At 39.8% G+C, this 22,515-nt stretch overlaps 2 protein-coding genes across 6 annotated transcripts in view; one reads left to right on the forward strand and one right to left on the reverse strand.

The window, feature by feature from the left end:
• The first annotated feature begins 1,888 nt into the window (after positions 1-1,888).
• On the forward strand, positions 1,889-18,576 carry RMC1 (regulator of MON1-CCZ1). Of its 4 annotated transcripts, XM_068932360.1 has the most exons (21): positions 1,893-2,314; positions 5,022-5,098; positions 6,457-6,541; positions 6,920-6,976; positions 8,027-8,113; positions 9,206-9,346; positions 11,039-11,142; positions 11,690-11,779; positions 11,880-11,985; positions 13,049-13,160; positions 14,168-14,212; positions 14,638-14,691; positions 14,986-15,114; positions 15,487-15,593; positions 16,336-16,455; positions 16,643-16,720; positions 17,027-17,131; positions 17,217-17,285; positions 17,417-17,498; positions 17,590-17,642; positions 18,400-18,576. In XM_068932360.1, the coding sequence occupies exons 1-21, from the start codon at positions 2,132-2,134 to the stop codon at positions 18,460-18,462; spliced, it is 1,947 nt and encodes a 648-aa protein (XP_068788461.1). In that variant the 5' UTR covers positions 1,893-2,131; the 3' UTR covers positions 18,463-18,576. The 4 variants fall into 4 exon arrangements, with proteins under 4 accessions (XP_068788460.1, XP_068788461.1, XP_068788462.1 ...); XM_068932359.1 differs by having other exon boundaries at positions 1,889-2,314; positions 17,417-17,642; XM_068932361.1 differs by lacking the exon at positions 17,417-17,498 and having other exon boundaries at positions 1,936-2,314.
• Positions 18,493-22,515, reverse strand: part of NPC1 (NPC intracellular cholesterol transporter 1) — a 29,570-nt gene continuing 25,547 nt past the window's right edge. For both annotated transcript variants that reach the window (XM_068932358.1, XM_068932357.1), the window contains exons 22-25: positions 22,067-22,298; positions 20,826-20,939; positions 19,811-19,973; positions 18,493-19,119 (exon numbers count right to left, since the gene is read on the reverse strand). In XM_068932358.1, coding sequence (XP_068788459.1) covers positions 19,037-19,119; positions 19,811-19,973; positions 20,826-20,939; positions 22,067-22,298 — 592 coding nt within the window. In that variant the 3' untranslated portion in view covers positions 18,493-19,036. The remainder of the gene's footprint in view (positions 19,120-19,810; positions 19,974-20,825; positions 20,940-22,066; positions 22,299-22,515) is intronic.

Raw genomic sequence — 22,515 nt, forward strand, 5'->3', positions numbered from 1 at the left:
TGAGGGTAGGGTAAACCTTCCTTTGAAAGAAAGGAAGTTGACAGCAGCAGAGCGCTTGAATAGGAACTTCAGTTGCTACTCTGCCATTTGTAAAAGGTTCTTTCTAAAATCTGTCTAGCACAGACTTAAGAAAACAAACAAAACCCCAAGCCCCCAAATGCTCTCCAAGCCTGGGATTTAAAGCCACTGGGCCTGCTTATCACTTCTCTTTGACAAAAATTGTTACTTAAACAACTTTTTCACTTCCAGCACTAAAATTTGCTCAGGAATCCTTAGTGCTTGTAAGGCACTGTGTAGAGCATTTGGGAAGAAAAAACAAAAAAGGGAAAAGCTGCTCATACAAGCATTTTCCTCAACTCCAGTTGAAGTAAAATGTTTCAGGATTATTTTTAGTTAGGCAGGTTGAATCTCTTAAAAGTAAATCTAGATTTTTCATGGTCAAAATTATAGTCATTGGTTTCGTTCACTTTTCTGAGGTTGACTGTTCTAATGGACAATTCTAAAACTATCACAAAGTTGAATGTTACATACTCAAGTCTAGACTGAGATTGAGCTGACTTTCCCCCCCCCTCCATTTTCTACCATGTGTATATTCAAGTTTCAGTACTTGAAAGAGGAAGTGCTGTCCTCTAGGGAGAGAGTAGAAAGTTAAACACAGGTAGAACTTCTTAAATTTTGACTTTGAGGTTTTGTAAAAAGTTGTACTTTCAAGTGTACTTGAAATACAGAATACTTTCCAAGCGTATTCTGAACACTCCAGAAGTGATTGTCCTCTCCACTCACCATCCAATTGATTGGGCGGAAGGGTTTGGCAGAAGAAATAGCTTGTGTTACAATTCCTTCTCCTGACTTCAGTTTCTCTAGTTTGATGTGAAATTACTGAACTTGGACCAAGCAGATCACAAGTCAGCAGGCAGGTGTTTGCATGATACTGTGTTAATAAGAGGTACTTAAATTTGTATTTTTCCCTCTACTAAATTGCGTCATTCCAGTCTAAGCTGAAAACTGTAAATTGTATGACCGCCAGGGTTTTTTTTTTTCTTTGAGTATTTTTGTTTCTTTTAACTTCCCTTCCTGAGCGTAATGGTCAGTAAGCAAATACATAATTGGTGAGATGATCCCGCAGAATTTCTCAGTGATACTATGGGTTTTGTAACTAGTGAAAAAGTGCAGTAGACTAGTGCATAGAACAACCAACCTTGATTAGTTTGTTGCCCAAACTAAAAGGCAAATAAGAAAAAAACATGAATATTGAGAAGCAATCCAGATTTTAACTTTAATAATACTTTGTTAGTAAAACGTAATTCCTGGAGTAAGGTGCGTGTTAAGTGTAGAAATTTAAGTTCTCTTTCTAATGTATTTAATAACCATAGCTGCCAAAAAGCAGTTAAATGCTTCAATGCAATTATCAGTAACACCTGCATTTTAGCGATTATGAAGTGAAGCATGAACAAAAGCTGTGACGCAGTTGGTTCCCTTTGTCCCCCAAAGTTTCTTTTTTCGTTTTTTTCCAGAAAGCGTTTTAAAAGGCTGTTACAAAGGCGTTCCCTTTCCTGTGTGAAATGTCTCAGCTGAAGCTATTTTCCTTCCCCTAGGCTAACAAAGTGACTAGGTATTTAAGAGGCATACCTTAAGGTATAGGAAAACATATTTACTCGGGCAGCTTCGCTGAAGAGTAGTATTTAACTGAAGCGTTAACACGCAGGAAGGAATAAAAGTGGGCAGTTTTGAGTGCTATCACCGGGGCTGGGCGGGCGCCGCGGCCAACGGCCGCCGGGGGGGGGAGGGGCGGGGCCGGGCGCAGCCCCGCCTCCTGCCGGCAGCTGCCCGTCAGCGAGGCGGGGGCGGTGGGGGCCGCGGAGGTGCGCGCGCGCGCCCCACCCCCCGAGGGCGGGGCGGGGGCGGAGCTCTCGGAGCGCTCAGGCGCCGCCTCCCCTCCTCAGCCGGCCGAGGCGGTGGGTCACCCGCGCGCTCCCGGCCGCCTCCGCTTCGGCGCCCTGCGCCTTTAAGGGCCGGCCGGCTGGCCGGCCGGGCGTCACGTGGGCGGGGAGTGTAAACAGGAAGCGGGCGGCCGTTGGGGGAGTTCGTTGGGGACCGTTGGGGCCGGGTGTCGCGCGCCGCCGCCGCCGCCATGAGCCGTGAGGCGCCGCCGCCGGAGGAAGAGGCGCCGGGTGGAGAAGGAGGAGGAGGAGGAGGAGGGGAGCGCCAGGGCGACGGCGAGGGCGGCTGCTACCTGGCGCTGTGCGCGCGGCCCGTGCACTTCGAGAAGGCCAACCCCGTCAACTGCGTCTTCTTCGATGAGGCCAACAAGCAGGTGGGCGGTGGTGGCGGCTGGTCGGTCGTGCGTGCGCTCCTCCTGGGGGGGGGGACCGGCGGGGCTGCGGGCGGGACGGAGGAAAGCGGCTGCTGAGCTCGGCCGCTCCCGCGGCTCTTTGACCGCTGTCTGTCCTGCGCTCCCTTCCCGTTGCCTCTGCCCCGGGTTCCCTGATGGAGGTGCGGGGAGAGGGAGCGACCGGCGGCTCCGGGCCACCCTCTTTGGGCCGCGCCTGGTTTTGTAGGCTTGGGTGACGGCTTGGGTCGTGGCCTGAGCCTAAGCCTTACCCAGGGCTCTGTTGCCTTCCCGAGAAGAGAGGATCGGCGCTGTCAGCAGAATTCAAGATGTGAGCAGATCATGGATCTTTACCGTGCCATAAAGATGTGTTCTGTTTTGATACGGTTTTTTCCCCTCTCCTTATAATGCCATGGTTTGATTTTACTCTTTTTTTTTTTTTTTTTTTTCTGCTGCTGTTGAGCGTTAGGCTTGCGGTTCTGCTTGTGTGGAGCTGCTCCAACCTGGGGTCTTGCCGCTGGATGGTAGCGGTTTGTCAGAACCTGTTAACAAGGGAAGCTGGATTTTTTTCCCCCATATATAAAAATGGCATTTATTGTGTTATCTGCCGTGTTTGTCACTTTTAGTGTCATGAGGTCTTTCTGGGATTATTCAGTCAGCCCTTTTTCTTTCTATTCTGAATGCCCTAATGTTATTGGCAGACTTTGCCCTTTTGTTACTAGCTTGTTTTCTTAGATTTTACAACTCGTGAAGTTCAGTATATTCATAAATGTCAAATTAGTATCTGTAGCTTTACTTGTGGCTGGCACCTGAATGGATACTTTGTTTTACTTTTTTTTCTTTTTAAGACATAATTCTTTTAAGCTTGTTTCTCCTTAATATCCCAATGGACTTCTGAACAATTGGCTGAGTACAGCTAAAATGTCCACAGTTTATCCTAATGTTCATTTAGATGTGAATACTTTCAGCTGTCTATTTCCTGTAACCATTCTGTAACCTAAGCATTCGCAGAATTGAAATATTCAAGCATGCATGGTATGGATAAAACCAATGTCATATTGGGGGGGGGGAGATATTTCTGGGGTACATTTCTTGCTGGAGGGGGGAGATATTTCTGGGGTACATTTCTTGCTGGGGGGGGGAGATATTTCTGGGGTACATTTCTTGCTGTTGCTCTCTATTCTGAATCAGTAGTGTTCTTTCTCTTCATCAGCTATAATCCTTTACTTATATTGTTGAGGAACAGAATGTGGAATGGTAACTTAAATACAGCGTCTCCAGACAAACACATTTAAGTGTGGATGAGATAAAGCTACACAGAAACTGAATGTTAAGAGCTCATTTAAAAGAAACATTTTTCAGTTGTAAATATCAATTTCCCTTTTTTTTCTTGCTGCTTAGAATTCTTTTTAATTTTCCGTATGTCTCCAAATCATTTGTAGTCAGCGTTTCAATGACTGTTTCCCACACAAACAGCCTTCTGAGAGATCTGTCCTTCCTAGCTTCCAATTTATTGCTTATGGTTCATTCCTCGCTCACTGGCCAAATAGCTAACTTAAAATGAAGTTTAAGACAGCATTACCTTCGTTATTCTATCTACAATATGAGAAACACTTAAATTCTAGTGAGGCTATGGACTTGCTTGCAGTACATAGCCTTGAAGCCTGTGCTCCTGCATGAGCATACTGCACCGGCAGCATGGCTAATACTACAAAATAATATATCTATTATTCTGAGAGCTGATCTGTGCGTCTGGTGCTTCTACAAGCATAATTATGACAGTAAGGTGCCTGTGTGACTTTTTTTTTTTTTTTCCCTCAGACAGTTTGTAGAACCATGACTTTTTTTTTAATGTTAACTTATTCCAGTTCAACAAGTGGTATTGCTCTAACAGGTTTTATACAAAGGTATATGCAGTTGTACTAAGGTTATAAGTGTAAGCCAGCTAAAACCTCTTCAGCAGAGACAAAACTGCACATTACTATTAAACTATTCCTGTCTAATAACATGTTCTGACAAGATCAAGCATCTGGGTCAGTGAGTTGTTTCCTTTCCCACTCACCTGGCTGTTTTCCCTTTTATTTTAAACAGTGCCCTGATGTCTCAGATATTTTTACTAATACCTGACTTGAAGAAGATATGAATATACCAAAAAAACCCTAAGCTTATACAGTTTTTTTTACTGTTTTAACTTGCCCGGTAATTCAGAATATGCCTACCAGGCTTTTCCAGTGCTGTTTAACATGATTATAAATATGGTAGACATTTGCCTACAGGATTCTCCAGGACAGAACAATTCTGTTAAGAATCTGCTTATAATAGGGGATGTAAAAAGTGGATGTATTTGCTAACTGGTTTAAAGGATATCTTTAAAATTCTACCCGTTAACATGAAAACATCTCAAAACTTAAGTTCTGATGTGAAAAAAGGCAAAGTATGCTATAAAGTTTTTCCCTTTTGTGGGAAATGTTAGGTTACGTCCTGCTTAGATGAGCTCCAAGTAAACTTGGAGCTCCGGAGGAAAGAATTGAATTCAGTGATTCTCTGTGAATTCACAGATCTATGTAAGAGTAAAAACTGCGTCTAGCATTTAAAAAAAAAAAAAAAAAGTATGGTTTATGAAGGGGAAAAAAAGCATGTTAAGGTTATGATTTTGAGTAACCTACAAATGTGTTGTAAATGGTTTTTGTAGGTTTTTGCTGTTCGATCTGGTGGAGCTACAGGAGTTGTTGTTAAAGGTTTGGAGGATAAAAATCCCATCTCATTCAGGTAAGGCACCTTCATCTTTGTTACGTTAGGATAGAATTCCGTAATTTTAAAATTACGTGGTACTGAGTCCTGATATACTGTGATTCAGGCATAAAACTTATAAATAGTTGTGATCGTCTTTTGACTTTGTTCTTAAACATCATCTTGCAGTTAACATGGCATGCTTTGCCCTCGTGAATTTATAATCTTCTGGAAAAGAGTTAGGCTGTGGCTTTTTCTTTTTAAACAGCAATATTAATACAGCAATGTTTTGTTAAAACATGCTGGAAATATGAAAGAGTAGGGGAGATACAAACTTGTGATTACTACAGCAGCTTTGACTTACCCAAGGATGCAGTTTAGCAAGCTCAACAAAATGAAGTCAACTTTACATATGTAGGGAACTAGAATCGGAGGCAAGAAATTCAGAAATTGAAGTGCAGTATTTCCTATTTGTAGGTTTCTTGCCTTCTCTCTCTTGCTTAATCTAGCTTGCTTTCTTTTATGTCTTCTGTCTCTTGTGGGAAAGCCCCCGCCCCCGAATCTTACAACAGTTCTTGCAATAAAACTACTTTCTTTTCAGCGTTTTTATAAATGTCTCTATTAAACGCGATGGCTCTTTGCACTCTGCTTGTCCATATATTAGGAAATATTCTTTTACTCAAAGGTTGCTTAAATCCAGATATGGATGAAGCAATTTGTAGTTGAGGTGTTTAACCTATTAGCTATTATGTAGAGCCTATTCTGAAAGGTGCCCAAGTACCCTCGGCACTAATGTTGAGGGAACTGAAAACATTCAGTGAACTTTGTAAGGTTCTTGAACGTGGCAACACTGACTCCACGGTTTTTCTGGTTGACTGTCTAGCTCTCTTTTTGTCTTCTGTTTCCAGCATACATTAATGTCTTATTAATTCCCGTTGTACTGATGCTAGTTTGGTAGCAATAAATGTGGTTGTGGAATATATATATATTTTTGAATGATGTGAAAACACCCTTACTCCATCTTTAATTTCAAAAATTCTTCTAGAGGAGGTATCCTAGCAGGGGGAGATGAGTAGGTTCGTGTCAATTAGCAGTAGTTCTGGAAGTAAAGGAGCTGTTCTGGGGATGTCAGCAGGCGTCACAGACTTACTCCAGGCTTACTGGGATAGAACCGAGAACGCATGTTTCAGTAGTTCCAGGCTTCTAATTCCACATCATACACCAACAAAGCTGAGCATTTTTGGTGACTTCAGGTGCTAATTTACATTGTATGGTCTTAGCCATCTTTCTGTAATGAATGTGTGCAGTACTTCCTGCAGAGTCAACTGCTTTCATTTTCCAACAGAGTTCTGCAACAAACTATCTTAGACATTATTTCCTTAACTCTTCCTATATAGGATGGAAGATAAAGGAGAAGTGAAGTGCATCAAGTTTTCCTTGGGAAACAAGATACTGGCTGTCCAGAGAACTTCAAAGAGTGTGGTAAGAAACCTATACCCTGCAGACGGGGAATTTGAGCTGGAACTCTAGTACCTAATGCCAGAGCAGAAGCCGCTGAGACAAAAGCAAGAGAGTTCTGGTGGCAAACACAGCTTTAGTAAAAATTCCTTTATCACCCTTGAAGGCGGAACAGCCAGCAGTTAACATTATTGTTTTGCTAGTATCACTGTTTTAAAACAAAAAAAAAAAACCCAAAAAGCTGACTCCTATAAAGCCCCCTCTGAAGGGGAGAGAAGTAAGAGATAATAGTGTAGCTTATCAAATTATTTTTGATGAGGTAATATTACAGATCAAGGAGATAAGTTTATTTCTATTTATTTGCTTCATAACTGGTAACATATTTCATGTGCCTTGTTTCAGGATTTTTTGAATTTTATTCCAGACAGCCCTCAGCTAGAATATACACAGGAATGCAAGGTAAGTTAAATAAATGTCCAAAGTTTACATGCTGAAGTAAAGCTCTAATGCTAGTTATCCTGATGGCCTCTACTCTACAAGAGAACTATTTGAGATACCGTCCAAAAACTAATGTGAAATAAATGATAGAGGTAGTCACTACTATCTATCTGAATTGAGGTTGATGACAAGCATTAACAATATCCAAAAAAACTTCCTGGTCCTAGTCACTTTAATCCTTTCCTAGAAAGGACTGGAAATGCTGTGGAGGCAACAAATGTCAAGATCGGAGGAGAAGAAGCTAAGGGCTGATTCTGTGAAAACAGTATACAGTAATTTCACTAATACTACACATGTTAATTTGGATTTTGTACCTTAATTTCACTGATAAGTGATAATCAGCTGTTACTAGTTTGCATACTATTTTTGGTATTTTTGAACAGCCTTTCTGATTTCTTTCCTTCCTGCCCCCCCACTATTTTACCAGAAATAAATATCATTGCATTTGTTTAGAACTTTCCAACCTGTAACTAAGAGAATTACAGTTCAGGGCAATATGATGCTACAGTAAATTTTTAAACTTACAGCTTGTCAAGATTACTTTATTCCTGCTGACTTTGTTTCATTGTTTAGGATTATGTCTTTGAGTAAGCCATCCTAGCAGAGCCTTCATGGTAGTGCTCTGAGTGAAGCCATGGGAAATACTTCCACTCAGTTCTTCATTTCTGGCAGTAGAAGGAACAGGCTTTTCATACCAGGAATTGGTTGACTTGGTAATGTGATTTGAAGCAAAATAATTTGGTTGTATTTAGGGGGAGAAGAAAAACTGACTCGCAAAAAAAAAAATCTTGCGTGCCACCATAAACACAAGTCACATAGTAGCTATGTACATATATACTTTTAGGAGTCTTCAAGCAGATGCGTGTTGTGTGTCTAGCCGCAAAAAGCGTCAGCTTCAGTGGTTGGATAACTAAACTACCTTTGATCTTGCATTCTTTATTTAGTTATAATAGCTTGTGAATACTTTATTTTACCAAATAAAAGAGTGTTTGTCTGCTTGTTTGTTAAAAGACCAGGAATGCCAATATTCTAGGATTCTGCTGGACAAGCTCTACAGAGATCGTCTTCATCACAGATCAAGGAATTGAATTCTATCAGGTAGTACAAATAATTCTATGGAGATTTGAAAATGTGTCTGTAGCTTGTATTTTGAGTCCCTATTCTCTAGCCCTCAAATTGATTTTTTTTTTTTTTTTTTTTTCCTCTGAGTAGCATGCTTTTTGGAATTTAACAAGTTATTAAGAACAGGTTAACAAAGAACCTCTTTAAAAAATACTGAATTAAGCATTGACAACTCTAGATTAGTTAATGCTCTTGACCTGTGTGGAAATAAAAATCTAAATCTAATGTGAAATATTATTTCATGTAAAACAAATTAGCATGGGAGGGTTGTGTATATGCTTAAAATACAGTGAAGTTTGCAACAGACTGTATCCTTCCTGTGGTGATATCATTGTCTGAGTTTCTCTCTGTTATTTTTAATTACCTTTGCGTACATTTTTGGAGTAGTCTAATTAATAAATAGCCCTTTCTGAAGATCATGGTGAGGGATACTGTAAACTTTGTGCATAGTTGCGCACAATTAATCCGGGAACTATGCTATAGCGTTTCATTTAATTACTGTTCCTAATAACAGATACTAAATAGTGACTGAAAATGCAGCATTATTTCCTGCTGATTGGGGGGGGAAAAGACTGCTTGGCACCTGAAAGGGTTATGAACATCACCCCTGCAGGTGAGAGGACCAAATCAAAAAAGTAGGTTAAAAAAAATTATTTAAGCCCTTTAAAATGAAGAGATTCAGTTGATATATGTCATCTTAGGTTTTATAAAAACAACTAAGTAAACTAGAGGGTGGAGAAGGCAGCAAAGAGATTGTAATAACTTTTATAAATCTTCAGCAGTTACCTAAAGCTCTAGGTGTTTTCTCCATTTATACCCAGACTTAGGTGAGGGACAAGGCAGCATCTTTCAGCTCATGAGAATTTGAGAAGGATTTGATGTGCATTTGCTTAGGTACAATAAATTGGTCCCTGAGCTTTAATTTTCAGATTTCTGATTCTTAACTCTAGCATTGTAAATGTTTTTAAACTTAACTGTTTATTGCTTAAAATTCCCGGCCACTGTGCAGTAACATTTGTGGTGGTGGAATCCTGATGGTAATGTAGTCGTAATGTCCTATGTTTCCAGGTATTACCAGAGAAACGAAGTTTAAAACTTCTGAAAAATCAGAGTATTAACGTCAACTGGTATATGTATTGCCCAGAGAGCTCTGTTATTCTTTTGTCAACCACTGTCCTCGGCAATGTCCTGCAGCCGTTCTATTTCAAGGTAAAGGGATATGTTCCAAACTTGTGTGTACTATTTTTTTTTCTACTAAAAAAAACACGCTACTTCTTCACTTGAATATTCTGTCTCTTTCCCTGGATTTCTTTGAAGAGATGCATGTGTTCACATCCTTAAATGACAATAAGCAAAAGATAAAGCAAAAGCCTGGAAGCTAGTTGCTAAAGAGTGTTTAATTTCAAGTAATTCGCTCTTTCTTATGTTGTCTTTGGAATGAAGTGCATCTAGGTAGTGTTTGACAGTTGACCTTGAGAAAGGGTAGGGGGGAATTACTAAGCTAATGCTCAGTAACTTAAGCATCTTTCAAGAAATATGTTTTCATTTAAATAAGCATACTTTCATTATTATTATTATTTCTCATATGGGCATTTCCATTCTGTAGCATGATAATACAGAAAAATTAAGGGCTTTTCACTTGTGATTGTAACTATAACCTTCCAAATGTGAATGAATTTGAAAATGAACAAAAGAAAAAAAGGTAGCAGATCAGAAACAACTATTGCCTGAAGATAAGAGAGCTTAGTTTACAGTACTCATTTCTCTTGGTGTTTGTCCCTTTGGACAGCATTTAAAGTTATAGGGAAGATATTTTTCTTTTTGGCTTGGGGAAAACAGTGTAGTGAAAACTAGAATCTATTTTTAAGTTAATCATACAGTAAGATGACTTAAAAACTGAGGAAAAGAACTACAGAGTTCAGCATAAAATTAAATTTTTCTTCCAGTAGTCCAAGGGAGGAGACTTAATTTTTTTTTTTTTTTAAATAGGTTTTCTGGTTTGAGATAATATGAGCTGAGGGTTTGTACTGGATCCTGAAACGATGCTCTCTTTATAGGTGGCTAGGTGGAACTTGTTAGCCTCTCACCTTTTCTTTGCAAGGACTCAGCTTGTGCTTCTCTGTTCTTAGTGTTTTATTTCAACTTGCAGCTTGTAGGTAGCAAATAATTTTTTTTTCTGTATTCAGAAGGTAGTTTTTAAAGATTTTCTGAGAAAGGTGCTTATAGCAAAATAATCTTTGTAAATAAAGCTTTGGTAAAGAAAGTTTCAGTAGTGTTCACACCTCACACTCAAGAATAAGTTAACGAGAGTAACTGGGTAAGTGAGCCTCCGTAGAAGCTTTGGGGTTTTGGCACTTCTGAAAATTTGCTTAAATATAAATTCCACAGGGAAAGAGGAAGAGAAGAAAGCTTAGGTAGGAGCAGGGGTACTCTCTAAATATAAGGCAGATTCTGGAGTTAGCAGTAACAAAAGGAGACTGACTGGTAGGAGGTACTGATTTTTCTCCTTCCCAGTAAGAGCGGGAGGATATGTTTCACTGGGAGAAAGGAAGTTAGAGAATTCTGGCTGAAATCTTCAGGCCAATTGTAAGTGTGTTTTGCAAACAGTTTTGTATTGATTTAATTAAATTCAAGGTTTTTTCGTGTTTTTTAGCCAAAGTTACTGCAGTAGAATCTTAAAATGATCAAGGTGCTAAATTTACAATACCAGAAGTGTGCGTTTAGGATCAGAGTACAAATCTTTTTTTCTTTTTGGATATTGCTGCTTTTCACCTCATGGGGGGGCTATTGGTATAGCACACGATTAAAAGCTAGTCAAGAGTTTTCTGCTTCATATCTTAACACTGGATTTGTTTTGTTCTGTGTGTTTTGTTTTTTTTCCCCTTTGTTGCTGTTTAACAGAGTGGAACAATGTCAAAGCTATCAAAATTTGAAATTGAATTACCTGCAGCACCCAAGTCCTCCAAGCTCAGCCTTTCTGAAAGAGATATCGCTATGGCTACAATGTATGTATCTGATCAAGCCTTTACCTTCCTTTGCAAAGTATGACAGTTTAGGGATGCTGAGAGAATACAAGCACAGTAACATAGTTGCACTGGTTTCTTGTTTTAGCAGTACTCTGCTTGAAAGTGCTTTGGTCACTCCCTTAACAAAGAGTCTAAAGGACTGTTGGTGGGGGGGTGGAGCTAATTGGGGAGTCTTACATGTGTGTTTTGTTTGGTGTTTTTTTTCCTCTCCCAGAAAGCTTGTGAATGCTTCATCCTTGAACTGATATACTAGTAGAGCTGCTCTTAACTGTCTGACTTGCATGAGCAGAGGCCACGTGTTTTATATGATTTATCAAGCAGTGTTTCAGTCTTCCACACTTAATTAATTGATCATCTGACTGACTTAATTAATCTCCCAGCTGTTGTTTTAAGATAAGACATATGGCTCTGACAGACTAGTAGAGTAAGACAACTTCCTGCTTTTGCTGCAGAAAGGAGATCTAAGTCTCATATCCTTCCTAGCTCTTTATTTGAAAGTAATGCCTTAATCCTGTTGTCTCATTAGATATGGACAGCTTTATGTCCTCTATTTGAGGCATCACTCAAGGACTTCTAATAGCACAGGAGCAGAAGTAGTTCTCTATCACTTACCAAGGTAAGAGCACAATAAAGAAGAGAAGTGGTATAAGACTTCTACATTTCTACTTTAACTAGGCTTACTGACTAGTTCTTCTCATCTCTAATTATTTCTATAGGGAAGGCTCCTGTAAGAAGACACATATTTTAAAGCTGAACAGAACAGGAAAGTTTGCACTAAATGTTGTGGATAACTTGGTGGTAGTACATCATCAGGACACGGAGGTCTGATTTATTTAACTTCTAAAAGTTATAGGCAGATCTTAATTTGGACCTGTTAGCTCTGGAAAATATTGCTGCAGGTGCTTAGCTTTGCCAAAAGCCAGAGTATCTGCAGGAACAAAAACAAAGTGTGAAACTATTAAAGGAAGAAATTAAAATGCCTAACCTTGCAGTGGTGAGCTAACACTTAATTAGGGCTCTCTCTGATACCTGTTTTTTCAGACAGCAGTCTTTTTAAAATTGGTTAGTTTTCTATGATACTCCTGCTGTTGCATTGTATAGGTGTTTAAGGCATGTACAAAAAGGCAGAGTTATATTGGATACTAAATTATCAATCCTGGGAACTGCTCAGAAGCAAGCATTTGAATGATCAGTTCTTCCTCTTTGAAGGCCCAGACCTGCTAAAACTTCTAGGAACAAAAATGATCTTATGCATAAGCTGTACATGTGAAGCTTGCTTGGTTGTAGTCTCAGTGGAAAGGTTTAATCAGTGGGAAAGCTAGAAGTAGTACTTGGCTCTTAACATGTGGAAAGGCTTTTGTTTCCTGAATTACCTCCTGCTGGACAGCTTTAAGAACTGGGTCAACATATCCCATTAGGATGATTAGTTAACATTTCAGTTATAATTCACATTTAATTTGACATGTTAGCATTCAACCCAGAACTCTTATTCTCCAGCATTCAGGTCAGCCTATAAGCGTGGCTGTATAGACAGAGAAAGCAGATAGTAGACTGAATAGGGTAGATAGCAGTAGTAGCTGTCTTGTTTCATTAGTACCAGCGCTGAAGTGTGTTTCCATTGTGCAAGGCCTTTTTTTTTTTTTTTTTTTTTTTTAAAAACGAGTGTTAGTGAGCTGAGTTTAACAAAACTGAATGTGGAAATAAGGATATCATGGGATGCTGTGCAATTTTCCATCACTGTACAGCATCCATAAATGAAGCAGAGAATCTAACATGACTTAATATAAGAGTACAAGATGAAATGTGAAAAGTAACCTGAATACCTCTAAATGGGTGCCAATTCATGTGTACTAGACTGAAGGAAAGCTTCTCTTTTCCGTTTCAGACTTCAGTTATATTTGACATCAAGCTAAAAGGAGAATTTGATGGGACTACTACCATCCATCAATTTGTACTTCCACCTCGATCGATACAACCCTATCAAATACCTGTGGCAGGTAGAAGTACAGCAAAATAACCTTGATAATGTTATGATGCTTACTGAATTCCACAGCTGGTGTACTAGAGTACTTCAGTCTTTAGGAGGCTGGTTACAGATACTCTCCTCTTGCATATTTAGGAGAGGGAGGGAAGAAAATAACAAGGAATTGTATCCAAAATCTTGTCCTAGATTTGTGCCCACTACAAAAAAGTTAAGAGTTGCTCTTCAAGATATGCACCCTCTGCTAGCACCTTGAAGCATTACAGAGTGAAGATCTTCTACAATTTTGTGCTCTGTTTATTCTCTTATTTTCCAAATTTTCCATAGCTGTAAAAGCTGGTATGGCATGAACCTTGCTCAAGTCCTCTTCCTGCTTCTTAGGCCCAAGTTACAACTATTGGACTTCCTAAGTCACACAAAAGAGAACCTGCTGCACTTTGCTAAAGGTATAGCGGATAACTTGCACAGCACAAGTACCTTCAAGCTAAGAGTAGCTAGAAATCACCTAAGCATAGTTCGACTAGCACATGGGAAATCAGTGTCCTTGCAGTAAAGGAAGAGACCCGTCAAGGGGAAAGGATCGCGTCTTAAAAGCTCTTTAACGTTTCTATTTTGAAGTCACTAATGGAAGGGAGGAATAAGTCAGTGTGAAGAGGTTAGTGTTAATTTTAAGGTTAGTAGCATACATATATAAATACACCAAAGAAAAAAGTTTATGCATTTGAAATTACAGCTTTAGAAATGGAATGATTTTACTTGTGTAAAAAGAAAAATGTACCATGTTTTGAAGAACAGCACTTTACTTTCCCAGAGTCAGGTTTTTTTTTTTTTTTATACTCTAAGTGAGCTAGCTACATGAGTGGGTATAACTTTCTGCCTGCATGCTATAGGATTGCTAGACATGTGATCCATATTGTGTTTTTTTTTTTTTTTCCAGTTTAAGCTTATGGCTTGTATTTTCCTTAGTGTGAAAGAGGTGCACAAAGTACTACTGTTCTTTACCTAGTGTTTATTTGCCTGCAGGTCCAGCCTCTGTGACAAGTCAATCTCCTGTTCCATGTAAACTCTGTATCCTTTAAATACTCTGCTAAAACATAGAATGCTTCCTGAAGACTCACTTTATGTACCAAGAATGGAGAAAATAAGTAGCTGTTAGTCTAACCCCTTAAGGCTCCTACTAATACTGTTCATGCATATGTACATCTTTAAGAGGCTTTATGGCTTGTGTAGTAGTTAAGAGGGAATCCAAGGGGGTTGTAAGAAAACCCTACTGCACTATACTGGAGACTTGTACTTGTTTGGTGCACATCCACTAATTCCACACACAAGATGTGCATGAGAATATATGACTGAAGACCCTATAAGAAAAGGGCTGTGATAGTAAATGAAAGTAGTACCACCAAGCTCTGCTTCAGTCTAGTCCATTAACATGAATTCAGTGGTTAATAGTTTAGAAACAATACTGAAATGGGTTTTAAAGCTTTAACTTCTAGATTCTTCTTCTTGGATTGTCTTTCAGCCTGACATTATCATCAGTGCAAGTGAAGGTGAGTGCTAAGCTATTTGGGAGCCTGCTGTACTCCAGTGTGAGGTACAAGCTTCTTGTACACTAAAGGTATAAAACAGCTTGAAACAGTGACTCAGCAGGTGTACCCAGCAACATGAATGGGCCTGGCAGTGATGTCAGAGTTTGACAATATCCTTGCAATGTTTGAAGATGATAATGCAGTTCTAAAGCATAGAGTATAGTCTCTATTTATTCTTATAAGAAGTGAAGAGTCTGGTTATGTAGACCATACTATTCAAGTCAATTCACTTGGTGTTTTATTCTTTCAAATCAGGTTACCTCTGGAATCTTCAGGTGAAACTTGAGCCTGTAGTTAACCTCTTGCCAGATAAAGGAAGACTAATGGAGTTCCTTCTCCAGAGGAAAGAATGCAAAATGGTTATCCTGTCTGTATGCTCTCAAAGTAAGTGTGTGTGTGCGCATAGTTTTTTTGGTTTTAAGTGCTTTACTGGTACCCCGTGGGAGTGAAGTAGTGCTTATTCTGTCAGTACTTGTACCAGTTAGCTGGACTGCCCCTGTTCACATTCAGGATGATTTCTGAAGCTAGCTTTGTCTTGTAGCAGAAGCATAGAATACTCTGAAACATTGTTCTAAAAGGAATTCTTAACAGCATGAAAGAGTCCAGCTCCCCAGCTGCCCTCACTCCTTTTAATTAAAAATATATCTGCTGTTTCTTTTAAAGCTCAGAGTAGAGATCACCTTCCAAAAAACAAACTTCAAACCTACAGGTTGTTTTTTCTCTAGGATTTAACGCATAGTTCTTTTTCTTTTTCAGTGCTCAGTGAGCCAGAAAGGCGATCGCTGTCTGTGATTGCAACTGTTTTTGACAAACTGAATCATGAATATAAGAAGTACTTGGAAGCTGAGCAAAGCTATACTATGGTAAACCCTGTTAACTACAGCAGCTTACAAAGTTAGGGTAACAGCATGCAAGTTTCAGGTTGCATCACAGTAGAAGTAAAATAGCTGCTCCTTTCTACCTTGGAAAGTCAGATTTACCACAAGATTAATCAATCCCTGGGCTGCTTCAGACTCCCCTCTGCCAGGTACAGTAGGTCCCCCCATTTGCAATGACAGTTCTGTTCCATAGTCTGCTGTGGCAGAGACTGCATAGCTTCTCTCCAGTGTGAGAAGTAGTATAACTCTAGTGCTGGAGAATGAAGCAAGGTAGAAGTTCAAAAAGCAACTCATACAATCTACAACTGTCAAATTCCAGACCAGTGACAATGTGGCATAGTCTTTCACTGCACAACAGATGCAGGACTGATAAATGACAGAATTAGTGCTGGAACATGCTAGCTTAGCTAACTAACTGTAGTAGTAGAGCTATATACTGTGTTGATGTAGGCTTTCACATTTCAGTAAGTTTGCTTAGCTGCTGGCTTTGAGGCATAAGTGTTAACTATATTTATTAACTTTCAAAGTCAGTCTACAGAGTCCACACTGAGGAAAGTGCATCCAGTATACATGATAACAGATGTGGAGTTGCTTAGTAACAAGCAGGTTTATAACCACATTCCCAGTGTAGAATAGTACAAAGCTAGCCTCTGTCTAAAATGAGTGGCACAGGTTTTAATGAAGTCTCAACATAAGGTGTTCTTTTAGTAATGCTTTCTTTCTGTAGGTGGTTGAAGCAGGCCAGAGTAGGAGTAATCCACTCCTGAAACGCCCAGTTCGCACTCAAGCTGTTATTGACCAATCTGACATGTACACCCATGTTTTATCTGTATTTACTGAGAAGAAGGTAAGTTAACTCAAAGTGCTGGCTAAGTAGTAGTTTTAGCAGCAGCTTTAAGTTGATCATTTGGCATAGCCTGCAGGAAGCATCATTCCTGTCAGGATTGTGACCTCAGTTACCATCCTTTGGGATGGACTTGTCATTCTCAGGGGAAGCTCTGCAAGTTCCATCTAACACTTCTTTTCTTGTCCAGGAAGCACCTCATAAGTTCACTATAGCAGTCTTGATGGAATACATCCGCTCTCTTAACCAATTCCAGATTGCTGTTCAGGTAAAGCACTTCTACATGTGTGAAGTATCAAGTGTATCACATCACTTGATGAAGTTAGATGGAATCTCAGACCAGTCTTGTTCAGGAAGTAATAGCTTAGACCTAATACTACAACTTTAGAACCAACAGAACTTGATGCTGGGAAACCCCAAACCTTTGCATACATAATACAAAATAGTTTAAATTGTCTTTACTTCAGGAGGCAAGGTTATTCAAGAAATAGCATTTAAGTCATATGCAATACTGCCTTCTAGATCTAAAGAGATCTGATATTGAAACATGCCTTTGATCTTCCTACATTCACAGCACTACTTATATGAGCTGGTCATCAAAACCCTTGTTCAACACAACTTGTTCTACATGCTCCATCAGTTTCTGCAGTACCATGTGCTCAGCGACTCCAAGCCTTTGGTACGTAAGATGAGCCACTTCATTAAACTGTTGATGGAGGTGGAAAGTCTTGAGACTTTTAAGGTTATTTCTGCTTTTGCCCTAGGCTTGTCTATTACTGTCCCTGGAAAGCATTTACCCTCCTGCACATCAGCTCTCTCTGGACATGTTAAAAGTAAGCATTTCAGACTGTAGTAACTGTCACATGTAAGCTAGACTTAAAACAGCTTACCTAATCATCCCTGAAGTGACTACCTAGCATCTAAATTATTAGCAGCATTGCCTTACAGCTGTGATTAATTTCAGAGGCTTTCCACTGCAAATGATGAAATAGTGGAAGTTCTGTTGTCCAAACACCAAGTTCTGGCTGCTTTGAGATTCATCAGAGGTATTGGAGGCCATGACAGTATTTCAGCCCGCAAATTCCTTGATGCTGCAAAACAGGCAGAAGATAACATGCTTTTCTATACTATATTCAGATTCTTTGAGCAAAGAAATCAGCGGTTACGGGGAAACCCTAGTTTCACACCAGGTAAGCAGTAAACAGAGTTAAGCCTAGACAATTCATTTTGCACAACTGAATTAAGACCTTTTACTTCTATTCCAGTGGAGGCAGTATGATGTGAAAGTAAAATGCTTGATTTTAGACTTACCTTTAAGCATAGTTTGAGTTGCTTGGCTTACCCCATAGTATACTGCACCCAGGAAAAGACCTAGTTTGAGCCAGACCCAGGAACTTGCATACTAGACTAACCTGTTTTGCCTTGCAGTTGCTGGCATTGCTTAGTTTAGCAATGCCATCAACTCCAGTTAGCTTTCAGTCAAGCTAAGAATTGGGTCAAAGAAAGCCTTTGAGTTTGTCTATTTCCACCAGCCTTCCAAAAATTCTAGGCATACTACATGCTAAGATTCCTCTCACTTAGAGAAAACCCCCCAAGTTAAGCCACTTGCACCAGAAGCTTGTTAATCAAACAGTCTGTAGGCTCAGAATTCTATTTGGTGGTCTTAAATCTGGAGGAGTGGAGAACTCACTGATGCGAGTCTGCTGGCTAGATACAAGCACAAGACCAGACATCTGCTTTAGCATGAGACTGCTTGTCCCAGGACTGGAGATACCTCAGTATTCTACTGCTTTAAAAAGAGAAAGTCATTCAGCTCCTCTGCTCCAAGGCATTAAAGGCAAAAGCTGGTATTTGCATTTGAGAAGATTGAAACTACACCATCTTGTTTCTCAGGAACAGTTTGTTCTCTTATTTTCAATGCTAATAACTTTTGTTTTGCCCTCTTAGGTGAGCACTGTGAGGAACACGTCACCTTCTTTAAAGAAGTTTTTGGAGAACAAGCTCTCATGAAGCCTACAACATTCTGAAATACTCTTCCACTGAAATGTATAAACTTAATTTATTGCATTTAAGTAGATTTTGAACTACAAAATTGCTATTTTATAATAAAGTATATACAAGACATTTTGGCAAATAGTACTAAAAATATTATAACTTGTGATGGCTTCCCCCTAAAAATAGAGACAAAAATTGCATTGACCTGCATTTAAAATTAGTGTCAGTGGTTTAGCAGTCCATTCTCATATGGATGTCACCTCAGTTTTGCTGACGAAAAGCTATTCAACTTGCAGCACAGCTGGTTTAGGTTTCTAGAAGATGTAGAATCTTGCAAAACAGAAGTGTTTCAGTAGTCTTGTTAATGCATTTAGTTTTAGTAATACTGTTATGTGAGCCACATGTAGCATTTCCTGAGTTTAAAGCCAAGTCCAAAGCTGCAGCTGATATCTTCTAGTTGAATCTGTGCGGGAATCTGTGCAGTGGTGGTTACAGTGTGATAGTCATAAAACATTGCTGCACTTCAGGTCTTAGTCTGAGCTGGGTCTCAGCCACAGTTTATGGAGTCCACTGAACACTGTTAAAAGGACTAGAAGTAGAGGAGTCTCTCTCGTTCTGTACCTCTGTTCCTCTCTTGCACAGCATGACTTTTAGCTTTATTGACTGACGGGCCTGAACAAGAGAAAGGAAAGTTAGTCTGAAGTCTTATCTTTACAGCAGATACTAGCCAACCATCATCAAGGTGGTGGTGGCAGCATGGTCTTAGTCATCTCATCATTAAGGTGGATTTAGACATCTTATGAAATAGACTTCTGTTCAGATGCAGTAGCTGTCAGCAGCAGCAAGGACAATTGGTGAACCACCTTGAGTCTTAATCCCATTAGCAAAGCTTCCTTCAGGTCTGCACTTTAAACATGCCCCATACATAGCAATTAATAAGTTGGAAAGGACAATGTTTAGGCCATCCTTACTGCCAAGGGAGCACTTCTGCAGATGCAAAAACAGTATCCCACAGCAAGTTGTTGCTTCCACCCACCACCCCACCCCAGGTGCGGAGAAGTGAAACAGGCTGCAGTCTGTTGGGCCACACAGGGCTAGGAAGGCACCTCCATTAAGAAATGCCCAGTGCAGCTGTGCTGGGCTGACTAGGGTTACCAAGGTCAGCATACCCAGAACAAGGAGCTTGCACTACCACCAGCTAACCCCCTTGCTTCCAAAGGAATCTAGCCACTCCTCGTGTGATGGGAAGGCAGATTCAAGTACTGCTTTCCGTCTATGCAATCCTTTGCATATTTAATAGAGCTTCTACAAGTAGCTAGCTATTTTTGTTTGAAATGAGTTTAAGACAACTCTCACATCTTACCTATATAACTTAGCAGAACTGGAAGGAATATTAGTCCATGTGTTGCTCCCAGCAGAACCATAGCTAGATACATCCTGAAGTAGAATATCTTGAAGATCTGAGATTTGGAAAAAGCCAGTACTACAATTCCTCCAAATTTAGTCAGTGTGATACCACTAAAAACCTGACAAGTAAAAGCATTTTTGTAAGTGCCAAAGAGCTTTGGGTAATCCATTTATTTTACTTAGCATTTGCTAAAAATGTTCCTCTAATTCAATTGATCCTCTTATATGTAGTATACCTCCTCTCCCTGTTAAGCCTTAGAACCAAACTTACCTCCAGACGAACTTTTGGGCCTATGGCATGAAGCTCAAGGAGGACAAGAGATGTTAGAGAAAGTTAATGCTGGCTTACACTGAGATGTCCAGCATTTTTCTGTTCCTTCTCTCTCTCATAAAGACTCAGGAAATCTAAGTCTGTATAGCCACCTAATTAAGTATAATTAGGAATTCAGGCAAACAGATGAGAGCCTTCATTTGAAGTAATTCAGGCTTCAGTGACGTTCCTTTCCTGGGTCAGGCAGATGTAGCAAAAGTTTGCTTCAGCCCTGCCCAGGTTGCTCATCTTACACTTGGATGTAAGACAGTACTGCCTTGCCTGTGTTCTCAAAGTCCCAGAACAACCCTGTATTCAGAATGGCCTTTCCCATCCAGCCTTCCAGATGCTGGGAGATGTCATGCACTTAAACTGTAATATGACAGTTCCAGTAGCTTGCGTAAGTTATCTTTGTTCAGGTGAAGCTAAAGTTTTAGTTGTACTGTTCTTTACTACCACTAGGATGAAGGTTATACTGGCCTAACGTTATTATTATTAAAACCCTATTATTAGTGGAAGCCTAGGTTGATTCGTTAGGCATTTTGATCAGGTATTCCCAGAAAGAAAAAGCAAAGCAATCCTTATGACTTAAGAATGTTGTCATAGCCTCTGAAGTCACCACCCAAGCCAGCCATTCCCCCCCCCCCCAATAAATACTTACAGAACTGCCCATGTGAGATAGAGCTTCTTCTGCACGCTCTACTCTACTGCCCTTAGTACTAACAGTGAATGCTCTTGTCACGTGACTGCAGAATTCCACAGCAATACCACAGCTCTAGAGAGTAAAAGAGAAAACATGAAGTAAGGCATCAGTAGATAAGCAATTTGATGCCAAGTTCTAAGACAAGCTTGAAAAGTTACAGCAGCCAGCATCAGTTTCCAGAGTTATAATGCACTTGGAAGTTGTAACACACTGACTTTAGCATTAACTGGTTACTAGAAGCTGTTAAAGGTACTGTATAGTATTTTAACTAGTCATTAACCATGGACAATTAATCCCATTAAGCAGATATCAATCACAGCACTGGTAAGGTTTTAGAGGACAAGAGTCTCTAGAAGTTGGAAAAAGCCTGGCTTCAATACAGTGCATGCAGTGAGCCTGCTGAACTCAAAAAAATATCAATTTACAGAGACTGGTTGAAGTAACATGACTTTACGTTAACACTGAGTATGCATGTCATTTGATACCATACAAGGGCAGCTGAATTGAACATTTTGATTTCATCTTAAAAAGCAAGCTGTTTAAACAAGTCACTTGAAACATTGATTGAACAGCTGGCAAATCCTTCTTGACTTGTTACCTAGCAGATAGACTTTTACAGCTATGACTTAGTTTTAGCATGGGCTGACAGTTTACTTTCTCGTAACGTTTTCAAATCTGCCATAGGTCACTAGAGAACAAGAAAACAGAGCTCCAGCTCTCTCAGCTGCTGGTAGTTAAGTTCTGGAGTATTTACCAAGGTGCCCTCTGCACTAGTGAGATTTCATCTGTTTATGCAGAAACAATACCAATGTTAGCACATCACAGATCTACTCCACAGAAGATCAGTGCAGCAAAAACACTGTTTATGCTTAGGTAAGCACACACAGCTTACAGCCTCAGATGATGTGCAACAGCACCTAGTCAGTAGCAACCTCCCTCTTGCTGCAGAACAGCAGAAAAGACTGAGAGCTGCAGCACAGCTTACAAGTAGGTCAATCGAACTAGATTTGAACTAGAACTAAATTATAGTCATACAGAGTAAGAACTATTTTTAGACAGCATCTAGAAGCATTAGATGTTCTACTATTGTTCAAACTCCTGAAGTTCGACAGAAAATACTGTTGAGTTTCATGAATGTATACGTTAGATTACAAAAACCATTCAAGACTTGGAAACAGAGAGGAGTCTCATTGACTTACCATGACAAGATTTACTAAGGAAACTGCATTCAAGCTGATGCCCCACAGCCACATCACCCCAAACATGTTGATGATTATCATCGCAATAGTTATTGTAACTACAAAAGCAGCCCATACTTCAAAGCCAAGCAGCACAGTTGTCACCAAAAATATTGATCCCAAAGAGATGCAGAGGTTAAAGATAGCATCATCCACAATCGTCAAATACTGTTCATAAAAGACATAAAACACACTGTGGAAAGAGCAGAGGTTGTAATTAGCCATTCTACCTGTTACCACCACTAACATCAGGGCTTCTACAAAAAGCCACATGCTATATTCCTATCAAGAAAGGGGGCCCTGAACTTCAGAACAGTTCCTAATCTCCCCCCCTCCCCATATCCAGCCTACCATAGGTAACTAGCTACACTTTAGTACTGTACTTAAACATAGTAGAGGTTTACCTCTAC

This window comes from Struthio camelus, chromosome 2, assembly GCF_040807025.1.
Source record: "Struthio camelus isolate bStrCam1 chromosome 2, bStrCam1.hap1, whole genome shotgun sequence".
Lineage (NCBI taxonomy): Eukaryota > Metazoa > Chordata > Aves > Struthioniformes > Struthionidae > Struthio > Struthio camelus.